Source organism: Myxocyprinus asiaticus, chromosome 10 (assembly GCF_019703515.2).
Source record: "Myxocyprinus asiaticus isolate MX2 ecotype Aquarium Trade chromosome 10, UBuf_Myxa_2, whole genome shotgun sequence".
In the NCBI taxonomy this organism is placed as follows: domain Eukaryota; kingdom Metazoa; phylum Chordata; class Actinopteri; order Cypriniformes; family Catostomidae; genus Myxocyprinus; species Myxocyprinus asiaticus.
Window position 1 is genome coordinate 22,047,298 of NC_059353.1, and position 20,580 is coordinate 22,067,877.

The following is a 20,580-nucleotide window of genomic DNA, read 5'->3' on the forward strand; positions in this document are numbered from 1 at the left end:
GGACTAAATGACGATGCCATGACAGAGACAGCCTGTTTACAATAAATCATGAAATGAAACTTGAAATAAAAGTAACTGTCTACACAATCAGCACTACCACATTTCAGCAAGCAGGTAAAAATTTGTGTAGAAATAGTTCTCAGGTTCTAAAGTGTTTAGTAAAAGTAGTGGAATTGTCAGAAAGGTAACAATGTACACTTATGCTTTAATACACTAAGAGCTTATCAGTATTACCAAAACAGTGCTGCCCTGTCTTCAAATGGATCTAGAATCACTGTAAGGACAGCTGTCTCACTCCTCATTAACAGGGACTGGAGTTACGAGGTCATCCTTTGGTGAGTCTTCCGGAGGTGAGGACAAGAATTTCCACATTACCAATTTGATTGGCTGATCAAAAGAAGACATTGCAGTAAATTACAAGTTAAGCACCATTAGCAGTATCAAGCATGATTTAAAAAAAATATATATAATAATAATAATAATAATAATTTCTTTGGTCAAAATTGAGTTAAAAAAATTATAGGAATCAAGTGTCTTATGCTCAGATTCAGAGAATATATCATTATAATTCTTACAGTCTTATAATTCACATTTGGTAGTCTCTGCACATTAAACTGGAAAAGGAGAACTTATCTTTTCAAAATTAAGCAGGTCTGATGTCAAAATTCTGCAATATTGGTATGTGTATGATCTATGTTAATACAGTATATATTAAAATACTATCATGTCAGTATAAATGATATTTCCATATTAACTTTATTCAGCCCTGATGAGTGTCCTGGTTTCTTACAGAACTCTTATCCAGACACATATCAGCTATTCCTTTCATGTTAAACTGATTTCAGAAGTTGTCTATGCAAACAATGTGTCGCCCCCTAGAGGTAAAAAACAAAGATATGAAATGAAACAATTCAACATTGTGAATTTTTCTGCAAATTATTCTTAAAATTCAGATCAAGCTTTATTAAGCTGTAATAAGAAAATCTGTAGAGAATAAAAATGTGAAACCTCTGTCATGACAGATAAAAACACTTTATTTAACTGTATTTTACATGAGTGCAGGCCCCCCTTGCATGGTATCTTGTCTCCTTAGCCCAGTGGAGACAGAATGTCAGGTGCAGGCACAAGGTTAATGAAAATACTGGACTGTACACATGGGGCAACACCATGTCAGGTAGTTGGGAAAAGCTGCAAGGCCACTCCAAGCAGGGATCCACTCAGCTAGAGACAAGTCCTTTTAGACCAAGGTCTGTACCACCCTATTAAACTCCATGCCATCCGTATAGAAAAACACTTGGGTTTATGCTGTCTTGCAAGTCTTGACATAATTTAGTAAGTTAGTTGCAGATTTTTTGTTCACAGTTCTCAATGATCTGTAATAAATTAATGAAACAAGTTCTGGTGACGTTGCCGAGTCACCTTCACAGTAAGTGACAACCGGCCTCCACGCCTGGTGGGAAAGAGAGAGAGCACAATGCTATCTGAAGTCAGAGGTCATCTTACTCGTAGCCGTGACATCATCCATTCTAGACCCTGGCAGAGCCTGTGGACAGGAAAGAGACATTCAGTGCCGGCAGTTAACAATGAGTCCTTTTTCTAGCTCTCAAAATTACACAATGAAAGACATTTGTGCTCTCTGTTCTTTTTGTCAGTCAGAGCCTTCTGAACTAATGACCTGGAGTCCAAAACGGGGTCATGCATCATCTTCTTCTCTGTAAACACTTCATGACCGCTTATACTTTCAAATGTTTTTATTTACTTGTAACTTATACAAAGATTCTGTTTACCAACCGTTCCAAACCCATAGGACAGAATGTAATGTCTCAGTCACCATTTACTTTCATTGTATGAAAAAAAGATGCAATGAAAGTTAATGGTGAATGAAGCAGTCAATCCCCAACATTCTTCCCAACATCTCCTTTTGTGCTTCATGAAAGAAAGAAAGTCATTCAAGTTTGGAGCATCATAAGGGTGAGTAAATGAAAAAACTAAGCTCTGTCTCTTTAATGGGTCTACATTCCATTGGCTTTTTGTTCAACATTATGACTTTATAACACATTTTAAATACTAGTTCCTGTCCAAAAAGGAGACAGGGGTGCATTTATTAATCTGAATGCTTACACAGCAGAAGCTCTTTTATAATTTATTGGTTTCAATTTCAGAAACAAAAAATGACTGCAAAAGTTCACTCACATCTGCAAACATTTAACTGGACCTTTATATGTACATTTCTTCATACCATGTAAACTGTGGCCAATGTGCTGTCTGTAGGTTGGTTAAATTGGTCTTACCCCTCCCCAGTGAGTGCACAACAGGCCTGGATGTGCCACTGATGGTCTTTGACAGAGGTAAGCTGTAAACTCTGGGAAATCTCAGCAACAGTCATACAACTCTTCACATCTTGCTTGTTGGCAAAAATCAACAAACCAGCTTTTTTCAGATCCTAAAAAAGAAAAAGGGAAATTAGCAGTATAACAATAAGAAACAAAAGAGAAAACCAGACATCACCATCACGTCTAAGAATAATCCCGTTAGAATATTTGTACGTACACTCACTGGCATGTATTGATGTACAAATACTAACTTCATGGGCTAACATCCTGTAGAGCTCCTCTTTGGTCACTGAGATTCGCTCTCTGTCTGTGCTGTCCACCACCACGATCACAAACTGCACAGAAAAACACTTTGAGACACATTTCCTTTGCCTTTCTGTACTTTTTTATCTTTATGTAGTACATCTTTATTTTAAAATGGGGATTAGCACCAGTACCATTTTACTGAATTCGAATTCTAGTATCAACTATACACAAACGGGTCAAAAAAGTGCCTTATTTTTATGATTTACACATACAGGATGCAAACAACTGGGCAGAGCACAAATTAATGGAACAGAGTGCAGGGTCTTGAGGGTGCTTTCACATTAGCACTTTTAGTGCGCACCCAGGTTTGAATGACATCAATGTTCGGTTCGTTTGGATTATGTGTACGCCGTTTTTCGAACTCATGTGGGCACCCACAAACAATACCGGAGTCCACTTAAAAAGGTACTGTTCATACGACCTCCAGTATGGTTTACTGCTAACATGAACGCAATCATACCAAATCACGGAAGTGAACCGCTACTGATGATCTATAATTCCCAATCACAATTATTATGATACAATGCATTTCTCATACCAGCTTGTCTCCAAATACATTTGGCTTGCAGCAGACAAACGCTAATATTCATCACATCATTGCACATTCAATGCATCCTTGGCAGATGAACACAAGTATCGTTCTGTACAAGTTAAGTTTTGGAGGTAAATCCAAAGAGACAAACTTAAATACTTTGCTTAACACAGTGAAGCTGACGTCTGCTTTAGTTGTTACCTAGTTACAGTGGTAAATTGCTGCCGCCTGTACTCGCATTGATGACATAATTGGACTATGGTTCAGCCGGTGTTGTATGGCTCGTATAAGCGCTGCTCTGTTTTGTCTTTAGCGTATTACACATATTTGGACACACACGAGGCTCACGAGGATACTGTGTTTTCATCTATCTCAGAGCAGTTCTTTGAAAAAGTGTGCTAAGAGTTTGGTTTGGTTAGCTAACGTGCGCTATATTTAAAGCGCTCCAGATTTACTTTAATCACACATTTGTGTAATTCCAAATATGTCTGGCTGCCACAAGTTACTAAACAAATCTAAAATAACTACATGGCACCAGGGTATTGTGGACCAAGAAGAAAATGAGGGCATTTCACCATGTTTGGAATAAGGAGTCAACTCAACTACACAGAATCTCAAAGGTCTGCCTCAAGTTTTCTGCCAAAATAAAGGCTCAAGACTGCAAAACAATGCTGTGTGCAAGTTAAAAAATTATTACAGAAAGATATTAATATTGTAAATAATAACACTGTATAATAATAAAATGTATTATATTACAGTGGATTCCAAAAATTATGAAAAGTGAGCCAAGACACTTTCACAAAGTTCATCTGTGTTTCACTGTTTCATTTATTTTTAATTTTCTTATTTTTAAATACAGATACCATGTTCTTTTGAACTGGGCAAACATGAAAGTGCACACATCTGTTTAAGTGTAATACAAAAAAAAGTTAGCTAATGCCAGAATAATCATGATTAATAATGGATATTTTATGCAAAATAATCTTGATTGTTTTTATTAACCATTATCGTGCAGCCCTTAGAGAGCCTATAATGATTAATATGCGAGACATAAAAAAATAAAAAATAAAAAAACAGCAAGTACTCGGTTTATCTGTCAACTACTAAAGTAGATAAAATGACCAAAATGCCATTTCCTAGTTTGAATTAAATTAATTAGATTTTAGTTAGATTAAAATCATGTTTAACACTACAGAAACAAACATAGAAGGGTCAGAGAGAGAGTTTATATATACTGTATATATATATATATATATTACACGCACGCACACGCACACATACGCACGCACACATACAGTTGTGCTCAAAAGTTTGCATACCCTTGGAGAATTGGTAATATATGTACCATTTTTAAAGAAAACATGAGTGAGCAGGCAAAAAACATTTCTTTTATTTCTTATGGGATTCATATTCAACTGTAGGTTATAACAGAATGGCACAATCATAATAAATAAAAAAAAAGCATGGTGGTGGTTCACTGATGTTTTGGGGGTGTGTGAGCTCTGAAGGCACGTGGAATCTTGTGAAAATTGATGGCAAGATGAATGCAGCATGTTATCAGAAAATATTGGCAGACAATTTTCATTCTTCTGTACGAAAGCTGAGCATGGGACGCGCTTGGACTTTCCAGCACGACAGTGACCCTAAGCACAAGGCCAAGTTGACCCTCCAGTGGTTACAGCAGAAAAAGGTGAAGGTTCTGGAGTGGCCATCACAGTCTTCTGACCTTAATATTATCGAGCCACTCTGGAGAGATCTCAAACGTGCGGTTCATGCAAGACGACCAAAGACTTTGCATAACCTGGAGGCATTTTGCCAAGACGAATGGGCAGCTATACCACCTGCAAGAATTTGGGGCCTCATAGACAACTATTACAAAAGACTGCACGCTGTCACTGATGCTAAAGGGGGCAATACACAGTATTAAGAACTAAGGGTATGCAGACTTTTGAACAGGGGTCATTTCATTTTTTTCTTTGTTGCCATGTTTTGTTTTATGATTGTGCCATTCTGTTATAACCTACAGTTGAATATGAATTCCATAAGAAATAAAAGAAATGTGTTTTGCCTGCTCACTCATGTTTTCTTTAAAAATGGTACATATATTACCAATTCTCCAAGTGTATGCAAACTTTTGAGCACAACTGTATATATCCGCAAGCCTACCTCTGTATTAGTGTAATAAGTGTTCCAAGAGGAACGCAGTGATTCTTGTCCTCCAATGTCCCACATAAGGAAATGTGTGTTATTGACCACAATCTCTTCCACATTGCTTCCTATAGTTGGTGAAGTGTGGACCACCTCATTCATAGAGCTGAAGATGAGAACAACAAACACAACATAAAACAAATTCGGCATTCTGTATTGAGGGATTTAGAATGCCTGCACATCAAGATAATTATACATAAAATGTAATGTAAAGTAAAACTACATATATATGTATTTGGATGATATTCAAGAATGGACTGCTTTTTACAACAAAGCACAATACTTACAACTGGTAAAGGATGGTGGTCTTTCCTGCATTGTCCAGTCCAACAATAATGACTTTGTGCTCTGGGGGGGGGGGGGGTTATAAAGAAAAAATCAGGAAAACAATTAAATGTTGTGGTAAGCATTGTATATCAAGTCCAGAGTTTGAAAAAATTACAAAAACATGTTTTGCAATATATTTTGCTATATTTAAGATACCTGTGACAACTGCAGCCCTTCACTTGGTGATTCTAGCCTGAAACCTGAACATTTTTAAATATATTCAAAGGAAATAGTCTAAATTCAAAACAATCCTGCTTTTTCTTTCGTTGGACATACCAAAAAAAAAAAAAAAGAATAAGGAAACAAATATTCCCTCAACAACAGGTATTGATGGCAGATAAGCCAGAATGGTATCAGAATAGCCAAGATATTTAGGATAAAACATGAATGTGCAAGGAAAAGGAAATGCATAGGAGTATGTGAATGAAAGATGTCTGATTTGAGCAATGTGTCATTGTGTACAGCAACTTAATGATGCATGATGGGTGGCGTCAAACTCTCCTTACTATAGCGAGGAACCATGCGCAAAACAATAAAATCATGGACTAACCCACGCAGGTAAATATGCTGTATGTCTTGAAAACATATACCTGCGGCCTCGTGCCTGCAGTCGAATCACAGCAGTGCTGATATAGGGCCATATCGCACTCTTGCTCGTGTGATGTTGCTTAAATGTGCAATTGAACACACTCCTTTAGCCTATTTCAAGTTAAATTTCAATGTAAATAATAAATTAAAAGATATGCATGTTTCCTTCAAGTGTTTATAACACTTGTTTGTTTTTTAAGCAGGGCCCTACTGAAATCTGTTTTATTTTTTCAACAAATCCTTTTTTTTTTCTTTTTTTTTTAGAATTCCATGTTTTAAAGTTTAATTTCATTTCTTTATCAAAATGGTGTCTAATCAAAAAATTTCCTTAAAAAAAAAAAAAAAATAAATAAAAAAAAAAAAAAAAAAATTAAGTAAAAAGAAAAACATTTAACAATTACTTGTCAACATACCACTGCATTTTTTAACTTTTCAAACTTTTATTCAGTACAAAAGTGCTCTTACTTGTGATATATTGCTTAATTTTTATTATTATTACAATCATTATTCATTATTTATTATAAAAATCATTATTATAATTTCTACAGTGATGATTACATAGTTCTTATATTTTGACGTGTATATTTGACAGAAATTTTACCTCTCCAGATAAACAGTTCGCTGCATGGCTCAATGTGATCGTTAAAGCCCAAATGCTGTGATTTAATTATATAAAAATAATGCTTCAGAGTGGATTAGTGCTCTGCTCTGTCATCTCTCATTCAACATGAATGATTCTCATAGTCTGTGGAGTTTCCAGTGTATAGTGAATAACAGCATTAGCTGAAAGAGAATTTCTTTCATACAGTAAGCAAAATGGACATTATAACTAAATTATACCCAAATTAATTGAAATTATTCAATTAAGCAAATTAAGCGAAATAGAATCATGATATCATGAAGTACCGCGATATATCGAATCGTGACGTGTATCACAATATGTATCGTATCGTGAGGTGGCTGCTGATACCCAGCCCTAATGGTAACGTATACAGCCACAAATATTTGGAATTAAGAAGTCAAAAAGTGATTCCGCATCATTCATGATGCAGGTTAAACGCAAACTGCTCTGTGGAAATAAAGCAAACTAAACTCAGAGCACCTCATGAGATGGTCGGAGATCATCTGCAGCACTCTCACAGATGACTCTGTTACTGCAAACTGCTTTCAGAGGACTAATACAGAGAAGAGAGAGAACTCTTATGTCACTCCGATCCGTATTACAGGTCGCCCACTACAGTGGCTGGTAGATAAGCAAAAGTACCCGCCACTGCGCATGGATTTCCGAGTGTTAATTTCAAACCCTGGATGTATGGTATTAGTGTATAAAGTCCTTATTCCCTTCTGCAGATATTAACTGAAGATCACAGCTATGTTCTATAAAACAATAGCATTATTTTTTTACAATTTGCCATTGCCCAGCACCCTGGCAAGGTTTCTGATGAACAACTGTGAGGGAAAGGAAGTAAGCTAACACAACAAAAACTAATAAAGACATCAACCACCGGACACAAGTGTTTGAACATGCAAAAACGTCAAAGGTATTAAAGACTAGGTGATGTGGTAACACCAATTAGGGTGTGTCAGAGGCCGAATAGTTTCCAAAAAATTTGAAAAATGCCCACGACAGGACTTCACCTGCTACTGTGAATCAAGTATGACAATGCAAAAAAGGCAAATGTACAGGTAATGCAAATATCTCAGGCTAATTTAACTGACTGCCGCATGCAAAATATCTTTTTTCCATTGTCCACAAATAAGTTTTATATAATACACATATCAGCCATATTATTTGGGTATTTTGTCATACAGTAAAAGTGATCATGGAAACTCATTTAACTGGAAATTTCCAGCTCTGTCAAGATTAAATTTTGAATAAAAACACAAAAAAAGGGAAATAAAATCAAGCTTTTCTGTAGTCCACATTTTAGACAGGATGTGAGCATTTGTAGTCTTACTGTGATTCACACTTGGTTAAACTGAAAAACATTACAACAAAATGGTTGATAAAATGGTCAAAGCATGATGCCCAAATAATTAACGCACTGAGATATGTTTGTATGTCTTTACCTGAGAAGGCACACCTGCCTTTTAAATGCCCTCAATGGAGCAAAACCTGAATAACCAGTTTATAATTTCTAAAAGAAATTAGATAAAATTCACCATTGTCTTTAAGGTCATAAATTACTCTACAAGAGTCTAGTGAATTTTGACAGGCGAGTTCGCCACTTTGACCAATATGAAGTTGCTTGGTTTGTCAGTGACCTCTGTGTGGGCGGTGCCTCATACACAGCTACACTAAATATTCACAATAGACAAGGATATAATTTGAGGCGAGTTTCATTTTAACATCACTCTTAAAAAGAAGCTGCTTGGCAGTTAGTTTTTTGCTGGTTTCAGACGCACTCAACATCCACTAACGCCTTCTTCGCCCTTGGAATATGGAATGATCACAATGCTATGAAATCTTCAAATGGATTCAGACTTCTAACAGATGGTGTTCACTCAATGGGATTTTGACTGCTTCCTTATTGCTTGCTGTTTAAAATGAGCTAATGCATTTGGTCTCAACTTGATTTCATTGAGTACAATCCATCTATGTTTACTTAATGTGTATTGGGACTTTTTGACAAATTTAAGTTAGGTTAAATCAATTCATTTAGGTTTTCGATACACAAAGTATTTGAGTAGAGCCTACATTTTAATTTCATATTAAAGAAACTCATTTTCATTGTCGGGAACCAATGTTCACAATTTAATTAAGTTAAAAAATAAAAAATCAGTGTGTACTTTCCATGTTTGGAACAGAACACACACACACACACACACACACACATATATATAAAAATAATATATATATGAGCTTTGTTGTATACACAGGAACAAAACTAATTAATACCCCGGGGCCAGATTCACGAAACATTTTTCTTATTTTTGATTAACATTTTGTATTTGAACACAGAAAAGCAAAACATAAATACACAAAATTAACAATCCCCAACCCCACTCCGACCCTCAACAAACACCCCTGTGGTCACACATGAGCACATACAAAAGAAAGAAAAAAACAAAACAAATAAATATAAAAAATAATAATTTTAAAAAAATAATTTAAAAAAAACACACCAGCAACTACCCCTCTCTCTCCACTGTTCCACCCCAAGAACCCTCCAAGAACACCAAGTATCTGCCCCATTTCCTAACAAACAAATCCAAATTCCCCAGTCTTCTATATGACCCTTCTTCGAGAGCCGCCACCCTCACCATCTCCGAGCACCACTCCTGAAATGGGGGCGTTCCAGCCGACCTCCAACCCATCAAAATCACCTTCCTGGTGACCATAACACTGGTCAGAACCCAATCCTCCACATGATGACCACCCCATCTCCCAAAATACAGAGTCTGGGACAAAATGAAACCCAAGTGCCCAAGATGTCACATACAAAAATCTGAACCCTCAACCAAAACCCCTGGATTTTAACACCCCCCCAAAAAACATGGGTTGTGTCTCCATCCTCCGATTGGCATCGCTAAAAGGTGGGTGTGTCTTTAAGACCAAGCTTATACAATCTAGAGGGGTTCCAATAAAATCTATGTAAAATCTTGAACTGCATAAGGCAAACCCTTGCATCTCTAGATACAGACTTGACATTTTTTTTTAGAATCCTAGCCTCCCTCCTCCAATACCAAGTTTAAATCTATGTCCCATAATCTCTTGATAGAAGTTAGAGCTCCATCCCCCAGTCTCTGAATTAACAGGGAGTAATACACTGATGCCTCATTACCTTTTCCAAAAGCAGTAATCACCACCCCCAGAGTATCTGTCGCTTTAGGGGGGTATATGCTACTTCCAAAAACAATACAGAGCAGGTGGCACAGTTGTAAATGCCTACAGAACTGAGATCTGGGAATCCCCAAAATGTTGTACCAAATTTTCAAAAGATCTCAACACTATACTCTCATATAGGTCACAGAGTGTAGAAACCCCCCTCACTATCCACTCTGACCAGCAGAAAGGGGACTTAGCAATACATTATTTTGGGTTCAGCCATATGCTCGAGGCAACATTTAAATAAATGTCCGAATTAAACACTCTGGACACTTTTGTCCATACCGAGTGCAAATGTGAGATAACGGGGTGTGACTTAACTTCTCCGATTAGTTTGATAGAAAGGCTTTGCAATGGCGAAATAGGGGCAAGAACTTCCTGTTCAATACAAAATCAAGCAGGGGCTCTCTCAGGTGGAAGCGACCAATGAGCCGAATACATAATAATAAAACAAAATCTTGGGTAGGCCAAGCCCACCTTTGTCAATCAGCCCATGTAATTTATACAAATTTAATCTGGGACGTTTACCATTCCAAATGAAGGACTTCGCTATGCTATCAAATTGCTTGAAATAATAGGGCTTTTTATATAGAAATGTGATTGTAAACCAAAACAAAATTTTGTCTATTTTCTGTTTTATGTTATTTTTATTTTCAGCTTTCAAACCACGTAAATGTTATCAACAAATTCAAAGAATAAATGTTGTTTTGAAGCTTCTTAATGTGGTGAGCAATCATGCTAATGGATGTGCTGCATATTGCACTCTCTCTCCGCAATCTTTAGAGTTCATAGAAACATAATAATTATATCATTAGAAATCTGAGACTTTCTTTTTTACCCCTCCATCCACATCCCTATCGGAGTTGGCCACAGCGAAGACAGCCTCCGCCACCCGATGTGATGTAATTATCAAGATTCCCAAGGAGAACTTTTTCCTTGCAGTAATTTCCTCAATAAGACCCTCTTGTCTACTGAAGTTTTTCTCTCTTTTCTTTTCCTCCATGTCAAATTAAAAGTTATCAAATGGTTACCAACAAGTCAATTCTCCTATGACAGTTAATGTCATTAACACATCTCATGCACTTTACATTCAAAAAAATTATCATTACAATTTACCAGTGTTGAATTTGTAGTATTTCACAAGGAATATTTAATGAGCAGGCTAATATGATCAGACAATGTCAAAGCCTGCCATTTTATTCTTAAGAAAATATTTGAGAACTTAAGAATTTTCAAGAATTGCACTTAGGAACATTCTTATAATTTATCCTAAGAACTTTCTTAATTTTTTTCTTAAGATCATTTTTGTGAATTCGGCCCCTATTTTGTCAGAGAAATAGGCCAAGTTAACTCTAGTAAAATATATCATGGGGCTAAATGTGAGGAAACATGAGGTGTATCACATTCAAATGTAATGCTCTGTTGACATTTAGATTTACAAAGGTGGTTGGAGCCACTTGGTTCCGGATGTGACTCCTACAGCAAAGTATGTGCTCCCATTTTAGATACACACAAAGTGCATTCAAAGGGACATGAGTATCCAAACTACACCTAGCAATGTAGGAAATTTCACTACAAAGGAAAACATAAATAAACTTGTTTGTTCATCTATTTTACAATTTAAAACATGAAGGAAAAAAAAAGAAAAAAAAACATTTCAAAGAAACTTTTACTTCCCTATTCTCGATCCTGGAAAGTTTAGTCTTCCCCTGCACAAGAATGAACATGCAACTAATAAAACCATGGGAGGATGTGATTGTGTGATATGGGAAACAAACAAAAAAAGTCTGTACAATGGGTAAATTTTCAACACAGCATTATTTATAAGGGTCTAGTCATTTCACCACTTTTTCCAATGAACTGGTTTGAAAGAGAATTTAAGCAGCTGTGTCTTCCAAGTGGAGAAGATACGGTTCTGTGATGCACAAACACTGAATAGTTAAACAGAATAAAATGCAAACCTGTGAAACTAATGTAATGTGCACTAGGAGGGTAAAACTAAGAAGCACTGTCATAAGAAACTCTTTTTAATCAATTATTGGACCTCATCTAAGAAGAAATAAGAAAAATGACAATTGGAAAATCTCTAGGCTATTTGCAAGTAACATTCTTAACTCTTATTGTACAAGGCTAACCCATATCACAATGATCTGTTCAGCTAATGAGTAAGGTGAGAGCTGATAGGAAATGTTCCACTGGGTTATGTTGCAATTTGCACAGGCTCAAGCCACCTGAAAGTATGCACTGATAATGGGTTTACTGGTACATCTTCTAGATAAACTCCTTGTGCAATACCTCATACACAGATGTGCAAGTGTTCATAGATTATGCTTTATGGATTTGGGAAGTCATGCCACAATCATTAGCAGCACCACAGTTATTATACACCCACAGCATGTATTATATACGAGAGGCCACTAGCTATCACATGGACGTCTGGACCAATCAATGCTGCCACAAACTCCACAGCTGACCAGTGTTGGACAATGCCCTCCCTGCACTATCACAGAGGTACAAAATGTGTTAGAAAAGCAAGAAGTGGTGCAATGGGTGTTTCACATTTTTATTCATATCTACTGTTCTAATGTGTAAGCCATGTTTCTAATTAATTCATTTGTATACAAACATCAGCATCGCTGTTTTAAAGAGAAACAGCCATACAGCGGTTGAGACGCGTATGTATTTTAATATAAAATGACAATTTGATATTTTAGCATTTAATATTCGACGTACCTTGATGGTTAAAAAGCCTCCATAACTTCGTGAAAATGATTCCCATCTCTGTTGTACGGCAACGGGCAAACAGCACCCCGGAGCAGTGACTATAAATCTATGTGCTAGCCAGCTAAGCTAACGATCCACTCCAATTCAGTACAAAATAGAGCTCGCGGTAACAGCTTTTCACTTTTGTAATATTTTCCTGTGAACGGTATCCATGTCTGTTGAGGATTGTGTTTCGAAATACTGCATCATTACGGCGCTGTCATGTCCAGGTGAAATGAGTGCGTTCATTTGGCTCGGCTTGTCGTCGGTGTCTGCGGCAGTCAGAGGACCGCCTGTCCGCTGCCGCAATCACTGAACTCAAACAAAGCTGCTTTACAGCCACGCAACACGCACCGGAAGTTACTTTCACAATCTGCCTCAAAACTTAGCACATTCCTAGACATAATTGATGGAAACATAGATAACATAAATTATGCCCTATTATGCCCAAAACGCTGTCTAGATAGGCAGCCCACTAGGTGTTTGACTGAGACACAACCGTACTCTCTCTGACAGTATAGTTGACTGCGAATATTAGAGATAGTATTTCTTCATAATAAATGCGTAACCAGAATTGTCTAGATAAGTGGTTCTCAACCAGGGGGTCGGGACCCACTTCTAGGGGGGCCTCAAGATCTCTTAAATGATTTAATATATAATAGATTATTATTATTTTTATATAATTATTATAATTCAACTTACAGAAAATGGTAAAAATGTAATTTTTATAATATAAACTTTTATAATATAACTTATAATATAAACTCAGCAAAAAAAGAATGTCTTCTCACTTTCAACTGCTTTTATTTTCAGCAAACTTAACATGTGTAAATATTTGTATGAACATAAAAAGATTCAACAACTAAGGCATAAACTGAACAAGTGTCAAAAATAACAGTCAGTATCTGGTGTGGCCACCAGCTGCATTAAGTACTGCAGTGCATCTCCTCCTCATGGATTGCACCAGATTTGCCAGTTCTTGCCATGAGATGTTACCTCACTCTTCCACCAAGGCACTTGCAAGTTCCTGGACATTTCTGGGGGGAATGGCCCTAGCCCTCACCCTCCGATCCAACAGGTCCCAGACGTGTTCAATGGGATTGAGATCCGGGCTCTTCGCTGGCCATGGCAGAACACTGACATTCCTGTCTTGCAGGAAATCACACACAGAACGAGCAGTATGGCTGGTGGCATTGTCATGCTGGAGGGTCATATCAGCATGAGCCTGCAGGAAGGGTATCACATGAGGGAGGAGGATGTCTTCCCTGTAATGCACAGCGTTAAGATTGCCTGCAATGACAACAAGCTCAGTCTGATGATGCTGTAACACACCGCCCCAGACCATGACAGACCCTCCACCTCCAAATCGATCCGGCTCCAGAGTACAGGCCTCGGTGTAATGCTCATTTCTTCTACGTTAAACACGAGTCCGACCATCACCCCTGGTGAGACAAAACTGCAACTCGTCAGTGAAGAGCACATTTTGCCAGTCCTGTCTGGTCCAGCGAAGGTGACACCACAGAGTCCAGACCTTAACCCCATTGAATGTCTTTGGGATGTGCTGGAGAAGACTTTGCGGAGTGGTTCAAATCTCCCGTCATCAATACAAGACCTTGGCTAAAAGTTAATGCAACTCTGGACAGAAATAAATGTTGTGATGTTGAATAAGGTTTGTCAAAAAAATCCCATGATGAATGTGTGCCATGATCAAAGCTAAAGGTGGTCCAATAAAATATTAGAGTATGCAACTCTTTTTTTTTTTTTTTTGGCCAGGAAGCTTGATTACACATTCATCGTGGGATTGTTTCGACAAACCTTATGCAACATCACAAAATGTATTTCTGTCCAGAATTGCATTCATTTTTAGCTGAGATCTTGTATTGATGACGGGAGATTTGAACCACTCCGCAAAGTCTTCTCCAGCACATCCCAAAGACATTCAATGGGGTTAAGGTCTGGACTCTGTGGTGTCCAATTCATGTGTGAAAATGATTCCTCATGCTCCCTGAACCAATCTTTCACAATTTGAACCGAATTAATCTTGGCATTGTCATCCTGGAATATGCCTGTGCCGTCAGGGAAGAAAAAATCCATTGATGGGATAACCTGTTCATTCAGTACATTCAGGTAGTCAGCTGATACATAACATTGCTGAGACTAGACCTGACCAACTGAAGCAACCCCAGATCATAACACTGCCTCCAGAGGCTTGTACAGTGGGCACTATGCAGGACAGGTGCATCGCTTCATGCACTTCCCTTCTTGCCCTGATGCGCCCATCGCTTTGGAATAGGGTAAATCTGGACTCATCAGACCACATAACCTTTTTCCATTGCTCCACAGTCCAATCTTTATGCTCCCTAGCAAATTGAAGTCATTTTTTCTGATTAGCCTCATTAACAAGTGGCTTTCTTGTGGCCACACAGCTATTTAGTCCCAATCCTTTAAGATCTCGTCGCATTGTGCAGAAATGCTCTTACTTTCACTATTTTTTTCTCCCAAATTTAGCATGCCCAATTCCCAATGCGCTCTAGGTCCTCGTGGTGGTGTAGTGACTCGCCTGGGTGGCGGATGACAAATCTCAGTTGCCTCCACATCTAAGACCGTCAATCCGCACATCTTATCACATAGCTTGTTGAGCATGTTACCGCGGAGATGTAGCATGTGTGGAGGCTTCACTCTATTCTCTGCGGCATCCACGCACAACTCACCACGTGCCCCACCGAGAGCGAGAACCACATTATAGCGACCACGAGGAGGTTAACCCAACGTGACTCTACCCACTCTAGCAACTGGGCCAATTGGTTGCTTAGGAAGCCTGACTGGAGTCACTCAGCATGCCCTGGATTCAAACTTGCAACTCTCTTACTTTCACTATTAAACATAGCCATGAGTTCTACTGTCGATTTTTTTATGATGTGACTTCACCAAGCGTTTTAGTGATCTCCGATCTTGATCATTCAAGGTTTTTTTCTGACCACATTTCTTCCACGAAGCTGACGGTTCACCACTATCCTTCCATGTTTTATTAATGCGTTGGACAGTTCTTAACCTAATTCCAGTGAAATTCAGCAATCTCCTTAATTGTTTTCTTTGCTTGATGCAGGCCAATAATTTGCCCCTTCTGAAACACCGTAACATCTTTTCCACGACCACGGGATACGTCTTCCGACATGGTTGTTTAAGAAATGAGAAGCTACACACTGCATCAGTTAGGATTAAAAGAATTGTTGCCAGCTGAAACATATTAATCACTGCAATAATGATCCAATCATAGGCTATTAAGTATCTGCTGACTTAAATCAAAACAGCAACTTTTTTTTTGGCCAGGCAGTGTACATTTAATACTGTAATTGCAATAGTGCATTTACAGGCCTGAAAATTGATTAAAAGATTGAGCATGTGAAATGTGGTTTGGTTGGCCTGAACAAACAAGCACATACTTTGCAATTTTATTAAGTGGGACATTATACCATTGTCAATGGATTAAGACTAAATTTACTGACAGCAAAATGTCTCAACACAATCTTTTAAAAAAGCAGTGGAATTTTGCAAAAGAAATTTACCTTGACATAAATATTACATTTGACTAAATTTCAGATGTTTAGAGAATATGCTTTTGTGCCTGTGCTTTAGGAAACGCACATTTACTTTGTCATCTCAATGTAGGATTTGTGCATTTCAATTGTATAATGAGTTTCAATCAAATAGATTTGAATAATCTTTAAATAATTTAGTGTAATGCAATGGATGCAAAAGTGAAGTACTTTACCTAACTTGCAGACTGGCTTTCATTACATTTAATTAAAAAACAATAAAACTTCATTTCAGTTTGGGCTTTCAGATGGAAATCTAAATTCTGATCATACTGGGCATTATGTTTTCCAAATAAATGACAGAATAAACATGGCACAATAATGGTTTTACAAGGTGTGTCAGTGTCCAGACAGTTCACATAAAAAAAAGTAAAATATGTCCTGAGTTTAGCTGTTAGGCTGACTGATTTAACTAGTCTCTGGTATCATTTGCGTTCCTCAATAAGGAAAGCTGCTTCTTTATCATTGAAAGTTGTTTTGATTATACTTCTTCTAGAACATTAGCAAATTAGCTTGCAATAGATCTGGATGTCATAAATACTTTCTGTCGCTTGCTGTAATCCCACATTGTACAAGTATTTTAATGTTGTATGTGAAATTACATGGTTTTAGCTTTCAGTGTTGAAAATCATTTGAAGTGTGTTGGAAAGTCTTTTTTTTAATGTAAATTCACATGAAAATGTCTGTAACTGAAAATGTAGAGAAACAATATATTTTTTATTATTTATTTTATGTTTGTGTTTTATTCTGTAGAAATGTTGGGGGAACTGGTCAAAATAAAACAGGTTTAAATACATAATTGAAATCTTAACAGTGATACACTCCACTCCCTGTGTGTCTCGGAGTGTACAAACCGGTATACTCTGAATTTTATCCAAAATGGATAACCAAGTCACACAATATTAATCTAAAAGTCTTTATTTATTAGTGGAAGCTGAAAAAGCAGGGTTTTTTTTTTTTTTTTTTTAAGATGTTGTTGCCTGTGGATTCGTCTGATCTCATTTATTTTTATGTACAGAAAAAGAATTCATTGGTTCTTTTATGTCGCCACAAAATCACATCATTACGTGTTCTCTGGCATCATGGCATAGGATATAACATGCTTTAATTGTGGTTGTAAGTCTCTAATTCTTTAAAGGAATATTCTGGGTTCAATACAAATTTAGCTCAATCAACAGCATTTGTGGCATACTGCTGATTACAACAAAAAAATTATTTAGACTCATCCCCCCTTTTCTTAAAAAAATAAAATAAAAAATGAAGCAAAAATCGAGGTTACAGTGAAGCTCTTACATAGGAAGGGGCCAATTTTTGGAGAGTTAAAAGCAGAAATGTGAAGCTTATAAATTTATAAAGCACTTAATTAATTCTTCTGTTAAAACTTGAGTATTTTTTAAACTGTAAAGCTGTTTAAACCTTTGTTTTTGTGGGATTACAGGATTAATGACATTACATCGTCATGGCAACAAAATTTTATAACTTTACACAGAAAAGTTTAATAATTACATTTTAAGGTGCTGTAAGCGATTTTAGCTGTTCTGGAATTTCCAAAAGGCGAGTTGGATTAGCCACGCCCCCTCTTCATTTGTCAAAAATATCAGCAGCAAAATAGTGCCTTCAACTGACAACTGTTATAAACAACATGGCATAAAAATGCCATTAAGCCTCAATAATTTGCTGCAACTACAATACTATGCATTTTGTAGTGTAAGTAGTGCGAGTAGTTCATTTACACTGAAAATGCAGCAAAAAGAAGTGTACTTTAAGTACCCGGATGATACACTTTTTCAACCGTCAAAACGGAGTGTGGAATGTTGGACACTTCATGCACTCATTGGACAGGTGCGGAGTTACCTGGCTGCGCTGCTGGTCTGACAAAAAACAATTGCAAATGAAGAATGTAGCAGCTGGCGAAACTTCAGTGGATACAGCACCTTACAAATGTGAGCTGAATGCTTTATCACCCCAAGCTGTGTGAATATGTATGTTGTTTAATATTCAAATGTTGAACTGAAGTTGGCTAACGTGCTAAAGCTAGCGACAACACATCACCTGCGCTTGAAACATCACTTCCGTTAGCTGTTAAATGGCGAATGCTTCTGTGTAGTAATTATTATTATTATTTTTTTTAAGTATTCCATTTTGGACGATACTACACTTTAAAAAATCATACTCTACATGACTGTAGTTTGCAGTCGGGGAGGAGTTGAAAAGAGAGCAGCCAAGCCTGACACTTGTGCTTCTGGTAGTCTGCTGATTCCACACAGAAGATTATGTGATGTTTGCAGACGAAATGTGATTCAGATAGACAGATGTTTGAATTTTACACAAAATAATCAGAAACATTATTCATTTGAAAGGTGTATGTGCCGCTTAATACAGTGCCTGTTGGGTGTGCAAGAAGAAAGTACAATAAAAGCCTGTATTATTTTAATACCAATAAAGAAGTCAGTATTTGTAATCATTTTTAATGAATAAACATAAAATTACTAGATAAACATATTATAACACGATTTAAACATGATGTACTGTTAACCACCTTTTTCCTGGGGGTACGAATGTGGGTGGGACTTCCGCCGGAAGTCGTTCTACAGCATTCCCTAACTCTGGCTGCAGTCATTTCAAGACCCTGTTAACAGCTGGTAATAAGACATTGTTTCGGATGATCTGATCGCAAAGGTTAGTGCTAAATATAGTTGTAAACGGGGTGCAAAATGTTTTGTGATTGAACACAAAAAACACATACAGAGGTAGTCAAATACCACATCGCATTTGAGGTTTAAAACGGCGTCCTGATGCATCACGGACAGCAGCAAAGCACCACCTCTCACCAGTCAATCACCCGCCGAACAAATGTTTAAACTTACGCGCGGATTTAAAAGGAAATATCATACCCAAGTATGAGAACTTCCCGGCTCTTCCTTAGTGTGTCTGTCTGATTTGAACATGCAGGGTGGCAAGATGACAAGCACACACATCTGAAACTGAACTAACACTACTCCACTAAAACAACCAATAAATTTGCTCGAAATGTTGCGTTTGTGCTTAGATTAAATCTCAACTGCATCTGGGAGAAACAGCACGCCGGTTTTGTTCTTTGTCTTTGTGACTATTTGTAGTTTCTTATTGTTCAGTAACACACTGATATAGTGATTGATGTATGTCCATATGAAATCATAAACGCTCTCCTCAAAATCCCAACACCACAATGAATGAATGAATGAATGGACGTATGCCGCAACAACAGCTGTGTTTACTTGACAACGGAAGTAACGCCCATATTTCTCGCTAAGCATCACAGGAGGTAGGAAAAGGGTGGTGAGTTTTCGCCGAACTGGAGGTGTCAGAATAAACACCACATTAATGGCATACTACTTGTATTTCTGCCACAAACTGACATAGCAGAAGTAGTAAGAATAGTAGTATGTGAAGTATGCAATTGCAAACGCAGCCCGTGAAACACATGTAAATGTTGTCATGTTGGGAGTCTGGCCAATCCTGAATAAGCTGTGTCATCAGAGCTTGCGCAGCTCCTCTGAAGCAACTACAGAGGCTACACAAAGAAAATTTGTTTTCAACTAATGTTTATATGCAGAATGGAAAGATCTGTTTTGTATCCCCCATTATTGTTCTTATAATTTGTAAATCTGTATGCTTTTGAAAAATAATCATAAAAAAAATTTAGGTGTTATTGTAAACTCCAAAGATAAACAAACCTGCACTTTTTTTTTTTTTATTTATTTTTTTAATGGCTAAATTTCACATTCATAAATGTAAATTTTCTGGGAAAAAAAACATGTTTTATAGTATTTAAAAATGAAGTGAAGCATTATATTGAGTCAATATTGCCCTTGAAGAAACAAAAAGCTATTTGAATTTTACAAGAATGTACACTCTTTAAAATATTCTTATAATATTGTTTATACCTCCCCCTTGCATTTGAAATGTTGTATTGTATTTGTATTGTTTGTTTTTGATATTTGCTTCAATAATAAAAAATAAAAAAACATTCTACCCGACATGCACTGCTTCAAAGTCCAGCGCCGATCGGTCTGCGCAGCGCCGCATGAAGTCGAACACACCCATCATTACGTCATT

At 37.1% G+C, this 20,580-nt stretch overlaps 1 protein-coding gene across 1 annotated transcript; it reads right to left on the minus strand.

Moving 5' to 3' along the window:
- Positions 1-747: 747 nt before the first annotated feature.
- On the minus strand, positions 748-13,217 carry LOC127447445 (ADP-ribosylation factor-like protein 5A). Its single transcript, XM_051709329.1, has 6 exons — positions 12,857-13,217; positions 5,667-5,727; positions 5,338-5,485; positions 2,585-2,668; positions 2,292-2,443; positions 748-1,543 (listed from the first exon to the last, which is right to left on the minus strand). The coding sequence occupies exons 1-6, from the start codon at positions 12,900-12,902 to the stop codon at positions 1,495-1,497; spliced, it is 540 nt and encodes a 179-aa protein (XP_051565289.1). The 5' UTR covers positions 12,903-13,217; the 3' UTR covers positions 748-1,494.
- Positions 13,218-20,580: the final 7,363 nt, after the last annotated feature.

Excerpts from the sequence above, each read along its gene's own strand:
- LOC127447445 (XM_051709329.1), bottom strand. The coding sequence starts at position 12,902 with ATGGGAATCATTTTCACGAAGTTATGGAGGCTTTTTAACCATCAAG. Across the intron at positions 2,444-2,584 it reads ACAGGATGTTAGCCCATGAA|GATCTGAAAAAAGCTGGTTT; the intron begins GTTAGTATTTGT and ends TTTCTTTTTTAG. Across the intron at positions 1,544-2,291 it reads TGTGCACTCACTGGGGAGGG|GCTCTGCCAGGGTCTAGAAT; the intron begins GTAAGACCAATT and ends TCCTGTCCACAG.